At 33.8% G+C, this 14,230-nt stretch overlaps 2 protein-coding genes across 2 annotated transcripts; one reads left to right on the forward strand and one right to left on the reverse strand.

Moving 5' to 3' along the window:
• Positions 1-952: 952 nt before the first annotated feature.
• LOC127788954 (uncharacterized) lies at positions 953-9,029 on the reverse strand. The gene is made up of 4 exons (XM_052317672.1): positions 8,872-9,029; positions 7,394-7,631; positions 1,272-1,350; positions 953-1,183 (listed from the first exon to the last, which is right to left on the reverse strand). Exons 2-4 carry the CDS (start codon positions 7,543-7,545, stop codon positions 1,118-1,120), a joined length of 297 nt encoding a protein of 98 aa, XP_052173632.1. The 5' UTR covers positions 7,546-7,631; positions 8,872-9,029; the 3' UTR covers positions 953-1,117.
• A 2,186-nt stretch (positions 9,030-11,215) lies between these two features.
• Positions 11,216-12,819, forward strand: LOC127789032 (peroxidase 21-like). Its single transcript, XM_052317780.1, has 4 exons — positions 11,216-11,306; positions 11,453-11,610; positions 11,765-11,953; positions 12,166-12,819. The coding sequence occupies exons 1-4, from the start codon at positions 11,228-11,230 to the stop codon at positions 12,736-12,738; spliced, it is 999 nt and encodes a 332-aa protein (XP_052173740.1). The 5' UTR covers positions 11,216-11,227; the 3' UTR covers positions 12,739-12,819.
• Positions 12,820-14,230: the final 1,411 nt, after the last annotated feature.

Here is a 14,230-nt window from a genome sequence, read left to right on the forward strand (position 1 = left end):
AAGTATATTATTTGGTCTTATGAATTCACTAATTCATTAAACTAACACATTTAAGTGATAATTCATTATATTATAAGTGGTATCAAAGTAAATTTAAGACCATATATTAGGTGGATGTAACCTAAAAACATGTTGAGATTGATTTGGGTTTGATTGAGACATTGACATAAATTTCTAACATGGTGAGGTTCTAAAAGTTAGATAATGGGAATTTGTCCTGATTCAATCTCATATTGATTGTCTATTGAAGAAAATTTAGGTATATTACTTAATAGATATGACTAGTAGTATGAGAGCCAATACAAAGATTATTATGAAGTGGATGTGAGCCAAGAAAACAAATCTCAGTTTTGACTAACTAAATCCAAAATTATAGATGTGAATTTTAGCTTGGAAAAAGATGTTTGGAATAATAGAAAAGGAGATTATTACAACTTAAACTTAATCGACATCTCTAATCCACTAGAGAAATATTAATTAGGTAACATTTTTTAGTCTCATAAAATCACGAATTACTTGTTTTTTTTATAATTACAAATTATATTTAGCAAGCACTTTCTAAGTAATCATCCATTATTGTATGGGCACCTTACAAAGATTTTATCAGTAATATCATTTGAATGCTAAAACATACATAGGCAGAAGGAAATAGCTTTTCTATTGGCATCAATGAATATCCAAGTGTTGTACAGTTTCCATTAGAGGGGTGTAAAGATAATTTGCTTCGCTTCATCTCCTAAACAAATAGAAAGAAGTATTGTACTTTACTACTTTCCATCATCTACTCTCTCAAACAAACTAAGATGAGGAGAAAAGCTAATTTTTTTTAATTATATTTCACTAATTCCCATTCCATTACCATTTACTAACTCTCTGAGTTGAGTTGGAATGGAGCAAGTAAATTCCAACAAACCAATCATATCAATCTATCTTGGGCATGAAAAAACCACAATTCTAAGAGAATACACTATTTCAATAGAAAGCCACCATTTTTTATGTTGAAGGTACATTTTCTCATAGCTCGAGTTTCATACTTAACAGATGAGAGCATATTCCCATAAGAAATGAAAGAAATGGCTTGAAAGGCACAGGCAGGAGAGAGGGCAGTAAGAAAAATCTAAGGGAAGTAGACAGGCCAATTGAAATAGTACGAGTCCCTAATCTCCCTGTCCATCTGGTTCCACTGCAACAAACCAAACCAAAACAAAACAAAAGGTTCCAGTTAGAGCCTTCAATTCAAACAGAACATGAGCAATGCCAACGTTATGTACCTTGAATTTATATGGCTGTTTCTTCTGCAGCGCTTTCTTCCAGTGGTAATGCTCGAACAACATAGCTTTGTCATGCCAGCTGCAAGTTTAGGTGTTTGAAAAGGCATGAATGATGATCCCCCAGAGTAACATAGTGATTTGAAAGAAACAAAAAGAAAATGAAAATGAAAATTAAAGGGAAAAAAAGAAGAACAAGAACAAAGCAAGGATACTTATAAATATGAACAACGATTGCACACATAGACAGCATCAGTCCCATCCACCCCATTATTGTTGTTGTCAACCACACCTCACTATATCCAAATCCAAGCTAGGATTTGTGGCACGTCTTTTATAATGTCAATTAATTTCTAAAAATCATGTTGACAAATACAAATTTATACAAAAGAACAATATGACAATATTTTTCAATGGATGCCTTTCTAGTCTAACACAACCCTTTAATGAAGGAATGATGAGATAAAGTTCCAAAAATACCATCTTCAAATGAAAATATTTCACGTGATGGTGGTGAATGAAAGATAAATTATATAATCATGTTCCATCACATAATTAATATTGCAAAACTAACCTATACAATATGAAAACACAACCATACAATCCCCCCCCCACCCAAAAAAAACAATTGTAGGAAACTTGTCAGCAGTATACTACCTCAAAAGTAGCTTTGGACTGCAATATGGATGGCCCCAGGCCCCCAGCCAATCAAATTCTAGACAAAAGTGAGACCCGGCAAGAATCAGGCCTGCTGTAGATTTCATAGCTCATCCAATGGATCCCCAGGCCAGGGCCACTCAAACTTCACACAGTATTGTAACAGAGATAACTAATGCACAGAGCCCAAATGAATATAAATAACTAAAGTGACTATAAACTATAAGGAGGTTTGCAATCCATTCTTCAGCAACCAGTTAAGTGTACCAATTTGCAGTAAATACAGAAGCAAGACTTAGAAGAGAAAGAAAACTTCTTCCCTTCTTATTACTCTGTTTTTTTTTTTTTTTTTTTTTTTTGGGGGGGGGGGGGGGGGGAGGGGGGTGAGGAACATTGAATATAAAAATTTTAATATTTCACCAACAAAAGGCGTGCAATATTTTGTATCTGTTTAGACTTAACAAGGGATGTTGCCCATCATTTGTTATTAAAAGAGCGTGTGTTCATATGCAACTATCATAAGAAAAGAAATCAACATTAAGGGAGAAAAGGATTAAAGGATGATTAGATACGATAAAAAGATAAATACATATAAATATATGTGTATATATATGTGCCTTTAGTTGCTAAAATTGCAATGGGCCCTTGTATAATGAAGACAACATTTTTTTTAAAAAAGAAAATTTTGGTTTTCTACCTTGAATATAAAAATTTTAACATTCCACCAAACTAGAGACTTGTATTATTTTGGATCCTTGTTAAGACTTAACAACCCACATTGGCCATCATTTGTTAACAGAACAGCACGTGCCCATATGCAACTACTGTAAGTAATGAAATCAACATGAACAAGGGAAAAGAAAATGCACTGCTGCTCTTTTAACTATCATGATAATTGATAGCTGTACTTTTCACATATTCAGAATAGATCCAAAACAATGATTTCGTTCAATCTCCAAGACACTTTGATGAAGATAATAGAGACAAATATTTTGGAAAACAATATTTTAGGCATAAAAATAGAAATTAATATTGTTTTATTAGTTTCTTTATCTTAATTGGTTTCCTAGTTTCTTTTAATTTCTTTTATTTCCTAGAATTCTAATTATATTGGGATTATCTTTATTATCTTAATTAGATTATATCAAGGAATCCTAGTTAGAATAGATTTTTATCCATTAGTTGTATAAATAATCATTTAGTGATGTATTGAAGAATAGACTTTGATGAATAATATTGAATATTGACATTGATTTTGAGTAATTGGGATTACTCTTGTTCTTTTGACGTGGGTGTTGCATCAGTGAAGCTAAATAGAAATATTCGACTTATGAAAGAAAGTTTTATGTTGTTGTCCAGTCTCTTTGCCATTGGAGGTACTATCTATTGTCGCAAGAATTTGTTCTATATTATAATCAACAGGCATTAAGATACTTGTAGTCTCAAAAGAAGTTGAACTCTAGGCATTCTAAGTGACTAGAATTCCTTAGTGAGTACACCTTTGTCCTTTAGCATTGTTTTCGATAACAAAGTAGTTGATGTCCTTAGCTGGGTAGTTAGTTTTCTTCAAGTGATGAGTACAAAGGTTGTTGGTTTTGATAAAGGGAAGGACACTTACCCTAATTGTCCTGATTTTTGCTCCATTTACCTTGAGGTTAGTCAAGGTAATTGTCACCCCTTGTTGATTTTGTCATTCTTGATGGTTATCTTTTTAAAGGAACTAAGTTGTGCATTCCACAAACTTTATTTAGAGACTTTCTCATACGGGGAAATGCATGCAGGGGGGTTAGCTAGTCATTTTGGAAGATATAAGACTGTTACTCTTGTTGAGGATAGATTTTATTAGCTGCCATTAAAAAGGGATGTCTCTAGGATTGTTTCACAGTGTCACACATCAACTAGCTAAGATTAGGAAGAACAACACAGGTTTGTACACTCCTCTTCCTATCCCACATACCCCTTGGCAAGATGTGAGTATGGATTTTATTTTAGGTCTACCCAAAACTGTTAGGAGACATAACTCAATTCTAGTAGCAGTGGATAGGTTTTCTAAGATGGCACATTTTCTTCCTTGTAGTAAGACAACAATTGTTTCCCATCCTGCTTTAGAGAAGTTGTTAAGTTGCATGGTTTGCCTTCTTCCATTATATCTAATAGAGATGTCAAATTTGTTAGTTATTTTTGGAAGACACTATGGAATATATGGGACAAGCCAATTAATTTGTTCTTCCATTTTGAAGTTGTGCATCCTAGTTTAGGAGACTTGATTAAGTGTCTTGTAAGAGAGAAGCCCAGTAATTGGGACTTGATTTCACCAACTACTAAGGTGGTGTTTTGTTCTCTTTGTATTTCAATTTTGAATTTTGAGTTTTCAATCCATTTTTAGTTTTGTATTTTGAGTGTCTGTTTTGAGGTTTTTGAAAACACATTCTTTTTGTCATTCTGAAAAACTGTTTCACAAAATAGAAAATTAGAAAACGCGTATGTTTTGAAATTTTGAAAAACTGTTTCTTTTTTGTTATTATGATATTTTATTCAATGTATTTAATTATTAAATAATAAAATTAACTCTTTTGAATAAAATTTTATTATTAAAATAAAACAATAAATTTAATTAATAAATTATTAACATACATCTTAACATTAATTTATATTAAATTATACACTTAATAATATAATATATCCTATCTTATATTTTTAATTATAATATAGATATATTATATTTTTAAAATTTTAAATAAATATATAATTTTATTTTTAAAATTTAATAATAAATTTTTTAATTCTTTTTTTCTCCTTTGATTTTTTTTCCTTTTCCTTTTTTTTTTCTTTTCTTCTTCTCCTTTGGCGCCCTACATCTTCGACACTGCCAGTCGCCATCGTGGCTGGTGTTTTTCGATGATCAGAGGCAATCACCCGACACCCAAGGCCCTATCGACCAACATAACCAAAAACTAGCAAGATCCAATGGCCAAATCTTCTTAAATCTAATGGCAGAGGGCGGTTGAGAGAAGAGAGGAGAGAGGATAGAACCAGCAAGATCTAATGGCAAGGGGCGGGCGAGGTCGACGGCTGCTCATAGCGGTAACGGATATGGCGAGCACGGCCGATGGCGGCTCATGGCAATGACGGAGATAGTGGGGCCAGTCGAAAGAAAAGAGGAGACATGAGAGAAGATCGAATGGCGGGGGGGAGGGGAGCGGTCAACAATAGCTTTTGGCGGTGGCGGGCAAGGTCGACGGCGGCTCGACTGTGACAGAGATGGGCGGCACGGTGTTTGGGCAAGTCTTGAGAGAGAGATAAGAGATGCGAGATTGAAGGGTTGGGGGTTGGGGGGGGTAAGGTTGTGTCACTATGTGCGTTTTCCGTGTTTTCAATTTTTGTGTGTTTCACATAAAACACCCAAAACAACAAAATGTTGTTTTGGTTTTTTTTACAAATTTTTTTCTTATTTTTGAAAATAGAAAAAAGAACACATTTTTAGTATTTTGAAAAATTGAAAACTCAAAACGAGTTGAAAACAGTAAAGAGAACATGCCCTAAATTTGCCTATAACAACTCTGTTAATAGGTCCACTAACAAAAGTCTTTTTGAAATTGTTTATGTTTACCGCCCCCCCTGCACACCTATTGATCTTGTACCCTTACCCCCAAATGCCCAAATTTTTTAGCCTACTAGAAATTTTACCCAACACATCCATGACATATATGCTGAGATTAGAAGGAAAATTGCAATGAGTAATCTTGACTATAAACTGGCTACTGATGTACATCATAGGGCTCGGGAATTTAATAGAGGTGACTATGCCATGGTTTGTATTTGCCCCAAGCACTTCCTAAACATTCCTTCAAGAAACTGTATGTTCAAGCTAACTTGGACCAAATGCTTATTTACTCGACTAGTATAAAATGATGGTTGATTACTTTTTTAAAGAACTTGCTAGGAATTATAACTAAAAAGAGTTTACTCCTTTTTATCTGTTAATAATAGGGTCACAAATGAGCCAAGCCGTTTGCGAGCAACTAAGGTGTTCAGCTCTACAAAAGCTCGTTCAAGTTCGTTCGTTAAGGTAAACAAGCCGAACTTAATCCTAACTTTAAAGCTTGATTTGTAAACGAGCCGAACTTGAACTCAGTAATGCTCGACTTGTTAAAACTCGCGAACATTTAGAGACTCGTGAAGACTAATAAGCTCAATTAAAAACTCATAAACATGGTCGATTAGAAGTTCGCGAATAGCTTGTGAACAATTCGTTTATAAATATATTAATACATTTATTTATAATTTTATAAATATCTTATTTAATATAAAGTTATCAAACTTTAAATTATTATAATAATATAATTACACTGAATATGTTTAAAATTATTATATATATTAATTTAATCATTTAACATAATATAATATATATATAATAAAGTAAAATAACAAATTAGATTTAAGTAAAATAATAGGTTCTAATGAGCCCGAGCTTGCTGGTGAACACGAACTCAAACTCGAGCCTAGTGTCATGACCCAAGGACATAGTAATAATTAGATAATAGATGAAATTCCTTTAGTTGCATTGTAATTGTAGTGGTTTGTACCTAAGAGACCATTGCCTTCAATTATATTGATTTGAATATTTGGTAGCCCAATTGGCACCAAATCTTAGCTACTGGATCAGTATATAAAGCTTATCCAATCTAATTCAAGTCATACAAGAATATTATCGAATGAAATCTGATTTCAATCTCTCTCAATTTCCCTCTCTTTCTCTCGGTTCTCCCTGATCTCTCTCACTGTTTCTGTTCTTCTCAATTTCCTTCCCTTTTCTTCTAATGTATCTCCCCCCAATTCCTTCCAATTATCTCTTAAACCCTAGATTGAACCCTAGGTACATGACACCTAGAAACAAGCTCGCAAGCCAAGCTTAAGCTCAGCAAAGCGAAGCTTGGCTTGACTCTATTGCAACCCTAGTTAATAACCATATGCCAAGACAGCCTTCACTTCCTGCAACAACCCCATCTAGATTCTTAATTTTCATAACAATTATACAAGAAGGAACTATCAAGCTTCTTTCCAGGCACGATAAATTTTCTATTGATGCTTTTAACACCTTGTAGGATTAGCAAGAATTTTATTAATTTCTTCTAAAGCTTCTTTTCACCCATGAATAGTCAAGACATCAAAAGGCATTATGGGAATGGTTCTTTAATTTATTCCTAGTCACTCTTTCTTGTTACAGCTATAACATACAATTATTCAAATGAAACTTGCAAAGCCTTGTCAACCAGATTTAGCAGGATCAATCATAATTAACAACACAAGCCCATCTATCAGAAACATAAACCCGAAATTAATTAAACAGAGCCCAGATGCAACAACTCAAGGTTAAGTTAGCAGGAACCAGTTTAAACCACCAATGAATAAAAGAAACCTAACATCAAACAATGGAATAATAGAATTGTAAGGGCGAAGGAGAGTACTTGAATTGATTAGGGAGTTGCCAAATGTAGGGATTGAGCCAAGAGAAGGCAGAGAAAGCAAAGGATCCAATCCATATGTTGACGAACCGATCTTGGTCAGCGTGTGGAACTCCAGGGTCGCCTCTGTACGCGTTTCCAAAGTATTTCTCCATTCTTCTCTCTCTCTCTCTCTCTCTCTCTCTCTCTCTGTGAAGTGTGCTGTCGATATTGTTCTGGTCACTTTGCTTTTTATCCACACCTGTTAAGTGCAATTCCCATGCATTTCTATTAGCGCATGGAGCCAACTCTGGAAATATTATGGAGATGCTAGTGCCCGACTCGACTAATTCCCAAATCCATAACACAACAGCTGAACTTCACTCAAAGGTAATATGTCATGGGTTTAAGAAATACATTTCACTTGGTATTTTTATAGTTTGAATCTTAGGTTTAATTCAATGTTTACATTTGCTATCTTTTAAGGTTGAATATAATTCACTTTATTTGAGAAAAAAATATTTAACATAATTGTGATACTATATTGTTGTAATAACATGATATCATAATTTGATAATATTTTATTATATATCTAGATTGCACGGAAACGAAAATGAAAATAGATATGATAGAAAACGGAAACGGGGAAATAACATTTTTCAAAAAAGTAGAAAATGGAATCGCAGGGGAAATGCGTAAAAAAAATATATAGGGGCATTTCTGTGAATATAATTTTTACTATAGAAAATGATAAAAAATAATTATTCAATCTAAAAATAAATATAAGTTCCATAATGTATTCAAACAAATATGAACATAAGTTCTATTATCCACGAACCATGAATTACTAATTAAAAATAAATATTAAATTTTAAAAAAAATAATCAAACATAATACAATTTATAAAAGTTCCTCCACTTTATCATTCTCCTTCTCTATGGTCTCTTGGACATCAACCAAGTCCAATATCATTTAATTAACACATCAACCAAATTCACACTTCAATTCATTCTCAGACTAAAGCCTAGCAAATTGAATCAGTACAATTAAGAGGTACGGAGAAGACAGAGAAATGACAAGAGTCGTTAAAAGCACAATAGTTGGTGGGTTGGGATGGATAACAAAGTCAGCTCTGCTAAATGCTAAGCATCTATTGGGTTGAAATGAGAGTGGGCACAACCCTTTTAACTGCCACCAGATAAATTTCACTTCCAAATTAAAGAAACCAACAATAATTCAGTTTGTAAAAATTCTGAATTAGTTTATTTGATCAAACAGAGGCAGCCTCAAAATTAGGGTGACACAAATCAACAACCTTAGCAAGAAAAGGTTCCCATCACTCTGAAAGATTATAACAACACAATCAAATTATCACAATGAAAGCAAAATCATTAGCTTACGCACAGGAATCATACCCTTTCAAGTCAAAATGAAGCACTACGAGAATCACCAGAAATAAGACCAAGAAACAAACAAAAGAAGAAAAACAAAAGAAATCATACCCCTTTAAGCTGAATTGATGGCGGCACCGAGCAATCGGAGTTTGTGTTTGCGAATCGACGGCGGTACCTAGCAATCGGACTAGTGAATCGACGGCACTGAGCACCAAGCAACCGGGCGGCAAGGTGGAACGATGATAAGGGGACGGTCAGAGAGAGAGTGTAGCTGTAAGCTGTGACGAAGGTAAACCTGAGAGGGTTAAGGATCTGCAGACGTCCAAATATAAATTAACATTATGTTGGTTAGAGACGGAATTTTTTTCGTTTCCGTCTCTAACCTCTTTCGAATTTCTTCCCACCATGACGAAACTTATTTATAACTTAAAAATGACAGAAATACATAAATAAACGAACACTTATACATCACAATTATAATCCGAATTAAGCTAAGAATAAGCTACAACAAAGATAATGTGCAATAGTGATAATTCAAAATTAATCTGAAGAATTCTATATTATATCTGAATTATTATATCTTAATATAATTTAATTTATCTCGGACTCTATTCCACTTCACCCTATCTTCGCATCATTAAGGATCCCAATTTACAAGTTACTTACCTCCCATAAAACATTGAAATGAGCAATAAAAAAACAAAGAAGATCAGATCCTTTGTGCATATTTTAAGAATCTCAAACTGAGTGGAAGCAATTTTTATCATACTGCTTGATCATCACCACTATAATTTCAAGTTATAAGCATAGAAGTAAAGTGGGCCTGGGCTCTTTTAATCCTTTCATTCATTTCAACAACTGGGCTTTGAGGTTTTAATGGGCTACTGCTCATATGGGCTGGATTCAATATAGTGGAGTGGAATTAGTCAGAAGTGCACTATCTGAGCCCTGCTTGTTGAGAAATTGTTAAAAAAAAAAAAGAAGAAGAAAAAGATGCCATTTGATTATGCATTTCAGTTCCAGAAAATTAAATATAATTTTATATATTTGTATTTTAAAATGTTTTCCATGTTTATTTCTTCTTTTATTTTTTATTCTATTATGCATAATAATAATAATATCCAAGTCAACGAACTCATATTGTCAAAAGAGTTTGGTGAATTCTCGATTGCTTGCTGAGTTTATCGACAAAAACAGAAGACATACAAATTAATATATTTTTAAAAATATATATATTTATGTCAATATAAAAGGACATTTCTATATATATATATTAAATCATTTGACAAAATAAACCATTTTTTTCCAAAAAACATTAATATTCAATTAATTTCTCTTATTTAAACTAACTATATACAAAAATAAGAATAAAATTTGACGAGTAAATGTAAATGTATAAAAATTAACAACAAAATCAAACCCGAATATATAAATTCATGAAAACATGGATCAGTGGATCATTTTGACTTTTAACAAATAAGAAACAATGCATATGGACTTTTAATATGATAAAAACTTCCATCCACTGATCTGTGTGAAGAGGGGCAGCAAAGCACTCCATTAATTTGTGGAGGAAAATTGGTGATTAATTAATAGTTTTCAATGTGAGTATAATTAACTCCACTTCCTCCTACCAAACCCTTCAACATACAGAGCCACTAACTTGCCCCTCACTCACTCACTCCTTTGCAAAACAATGTACTTAAGGTTGCATTTGGAGCATCATTTTCATTTCATTAAAACTTTTGGTAATTAAGGTCTTTTTTGGAAATCATATTATATAATTTATAAGGTACGTAATAGAGGGGTTGGATAAGTATTAATGAGTGGTCTATGAGGATAACGTGAGTAATATATGGTATTGTTTGACACACTGAAGCGTAGTGAAGTGGGGGGTTGGCACGCGTGGGAAGAAACTGGCAGTCTTGGCACTGCCGAAAGCTCCAAAAGAAAGTGGCTGAGTGGGAGACCTAGCTAATTGCCCTTAGTCCCTTTGCCATCCACACTCTCTTAAGAACAAATTACTACACCACATATGTGGGAGGAGTTAGATGGGATCCTAAACAATTAATTACACATGAACATCAGCATAAAACAAAATGTAAACTAGTTTGTCTTGATAATGTATACTGAATAAGAATAATACTATATATTTTATTATCAAGTGTCCATTAATTTATGATTAACAACTCTAATAAAATTAGGTCGTTTATATATGTCGTATGCTCATTTAATTATTTTTATTTTAAATTAAATTGGAGTTCTTTAACCATCTATCTACCTCTATTAAAATATAATTTAAAAAGTTCAACTTTTACTTTGGATTGGAGTGGAGAATTAATTAATGTTTTAAAATTGGATTAGAATATTGAAATTTGAAACCACCAAAGTATAAACAAGACAGAAGAAGATCCCCCTATATATAAGGGTTGGTTTTGTTTGTCAAAGCCAAGCAAATTAAGAGATGGAGATGGGCATCAACAGCATCTTCGTCTTTGTCTTCCTCTTGTTGGCCCTTCTCTGCCGCCACTTCACCTCTGCAGGTACGTATATATGTACCATCTTCTAATTAATTCCATATTTATTATATATATATATGTGTTTTAGGCCATTAATTAATAATTAATGTCATAAATGCTTAGAATTAGTGTTTTAATTTGTGGGTATTTATTTAAACTTGAGAATTAAGGGGAAGCGGAAGTAGAACTACTCCAGGTGGATTACTACAAAGAGAGCTGCCCAAGAGCCGAGGAGATCATCCAAGAACAAGTCACCCAGCTCTACAACAAGCATGGCAACACTGCCGTTTCATGGATCAGAAATCTCTTCCATGACTGCATGGTTCATGTAATTATATTAATTTATATATATATATATATATGCTGCTGCAGCTGCAGCAGCAGCATGCATCTTTAATTAGTTAATTAATTTATATATATATATATATCATGTGTTAATTAATTAACTTTTGATGAATTTGTTTGTTGAGAGATATATATAGTCATGCGATGCATCGCTGCTACTGGAGACGACCCGCGACATGGCGTCGGAGAAGACGTCTCAGAGGAGCTTCGGGATGAGAAATTTCAAGTACATCAACACCATCAAGAAGGCCCTCGAGAATGAATGCCCCTCCACTGTTTCCTGCGCCGACGTCGTTGCTCTCTCTGCTAGGGATGCCTTCGTCTTGGTAATTAATTACTTTCGATCGGCTATTTTGCCCAATATATAGTTTAGATGATCAGAATTGGATGGTTCTGTGTCTTCATGGATTCAGATAGTCCCAATAATATTCAAATCCAACCAATGTAAATATAATTGATCAGTCTGTCTGAAATTCGTGTCCAGCTCTCGTTCTATTTTTCGCTAATTAATGGGCGTGATGATTTTGGCTCTGTGCAGCTAGGAGGGCCAAGAATAGCCATGAAAACGGGAAGAAAAGACAGCCGACAAAGCTTCGCAGAAATGGTAGACGACATGATCCCAAACCACAACGACAGCATACCTCTGATTCTATCTAGGTTTCAGGCTGTCGGCATCGACGTCGAAGGCACCGTGGCTCTCCTAGGCGCACACTCGGTGGGGAGAGTCCACTGCGTCAACCTCGTTGGAAGACTCTACCCGTCGGTCGATCCAACATTGGACCCTCTCTACGCCAACTACCTAAAACGGCGCTGCCCGTCGCCGGTGCCGAACCCAAAAGCCGTCGAGTATGCGAGGAACGATCGTGATACGCCAATGGTGTTGGACAATATGTACTATAAGCATCTGTTGGAGCACAAGGGGTTGCTTCTGGTTGATCAGCAGCTGGCTTCTGATCCGTTGACGTCGCCGTTTGTGGAGAAGATGGCGGGTGATAACGGCTACTTCCTTGAACAGTTTTCCGGGGCCTTGCTCCGGCTGTCGGAGAATAACCCGGTCGGTGGAGAGGAAGGAGAGATTAGAAAGGATTGTGGCCATGTGAACAGGGACTAGGGTCTTGTTGATCAACAACTATGTATGAATTAATTGGGAATCTTCCTTAGGAAAATATTAATGTTAATGCAATTGTGATAACACTTGCTTATAAGTGATTTGATATATTATGATTCACTAATTAGATCTTACAAGATATATGGAATTACAAATTTAATATGTTGCCCGCATTAGACAACACTATTATGTTGTCCAACGTTAACATGGCACTATCATATCTGAGCAATAGTTGGGTCCCAACTCCTCCCCTCCATTTCGCCCACCCCTTTATTGTTGCCTTGATGTGATAGTATCACGTCAGTATCAAGCAACATAAATTGTTGTTTGATGTGAAAAACAAATCATATTCGTACATATTTATGTATTTCATAATTGTTATAACTAACACTTTTATACCATTTGTTTGGATTTTATGGTATGGACAATCAATCATAAAAACCAAAAAGTAACACAAACATTAACTAAATTTTAAATTTTATGAACTCTTTTTTAATTTTGTCTAAATTACACCAACCACTTTTATATTTTCTAAAATGGTATAAATCTCTCTTACAATTAACTAAATATATATCAAAATTAACCATTTTATTCTTATGTTTAAACAGTTTTTCTCTCTTTCTCTAGCTCACACAACTCTATTTCTCTCTCCTCTCTTGGTCATTGTTGTTGTGACTCTAAAGTTATATCTTTTTTATTACTCTCTCCTATGTTCAATTGATGACTCTCAAAATCAATTCTTTTCTATTCTACCCAAACCCTAAAACGATGAACCATAAAAATAAATACATTAATTAAGAACACTAAAACGAAAAATGAAACAATGAAAAAGAATGTTAGAACAAAGAATGAACGAACCATGGAAACATAAACCTAGATTTTGAGAACCATGAGAATGAATACATTAGGAACATTGGAATGAATAATTAATGAATGGACCACAAAAAAAAAAATACTAGAACAAAGAATTAACAAACTATGAAAAACACAAACCTAGATCTAGATTCATGTTTGAAGGACAAAACACGAATAGAGGCGAAGTCAGGATTTTGGTTCAGTGGAGGCGAACTTAAAAACAAAAAATATAATTTTAAAAATAAAATAATATTAATATTATTTTTTTTTTTTTACAATTGATCCTTACAGCTTTTTATATTATAAATTGCAATTGTCCAAAAAAATTACATCGATTATTTAAATCTTTAGACTCGTCATGATCACAAAAGGTTAGTTCTTGCCATAAAAGAAATCGAACACAATCAATTGATGCATTTAGACGAATTCAATAATCACACAGTGTTTTTTCTAACTGTCTGAAGAAAATTATCTCAATATTTTGCTCTTGATTCATTAAAGTTTTGCAGTTGTTTCGAGTTTAATTGTGTGCATTATTAACATCTCCAACATGAACTTAAAATCTATCCTTTTTTTAAAATTATTGAACCACTCTTTCGTGAAAGAATCACCACTCCTTGTTCCCCATTATTTGTTTTAA

The sequence above is a fragment of the Diospyros lotus genome, chromosome 13 (assembly GCF_014633365.1).
Source record: "Diospyros lotus cultivar Yz01 chromosome 13, ASM1463336v1, whole genome shotgun sequence".
NCBI classification, from domain to species: domain Eukaryota; kingdom Viridiplantae; phylum Streptophyta; class Magnoliopsida; order Ericales; family Ebenaceae; genus Diospyros; species Diospyros lotus.

Coding starts and splice junctions, on each gene's coding strand:
- LOC127788954 (XM_052317672.1), bottom strand. CDS start 7,545: ATGGAGAAATACTTTGGAAACGCGTACAGAGGCGACCCTGGAGTTCCA. Junction 1,351..7,393: donor CAACTCCCTAATCAATTCAA/GTACTCTCCTTC, acceptor CTAAACTTGCAG/CTGGCATGACAAAGCTATGT. Junction 1,184..1,271: donor AACAGCCATATAAATTCAAG/GTACATAACGTT, acceptor GGTTTGTTGCAG/TGGAACCAGATGGACAGGGA.
- LOC127789032 (XM_052317780.1), top strand. CDS start 11,228: ATGGAGATGGGCATCAACAGCATCTTCGTCTTTGTCTTCCTCTTGTTG. Junction 11,611..11,764: donor TCCATGACTGCATGGTTCAT/GTAATTATATTA, acceptor AGATATATATAG/TCATGCGATGCATCGCTGCT. Junction 11,954..12,165: donor CTAGGGATGCCTTCGTCTTG/GTAATTAATTAC, acceptor GGCTCTGTGCAG/CTAGGAGGGCCAAGAATAGC.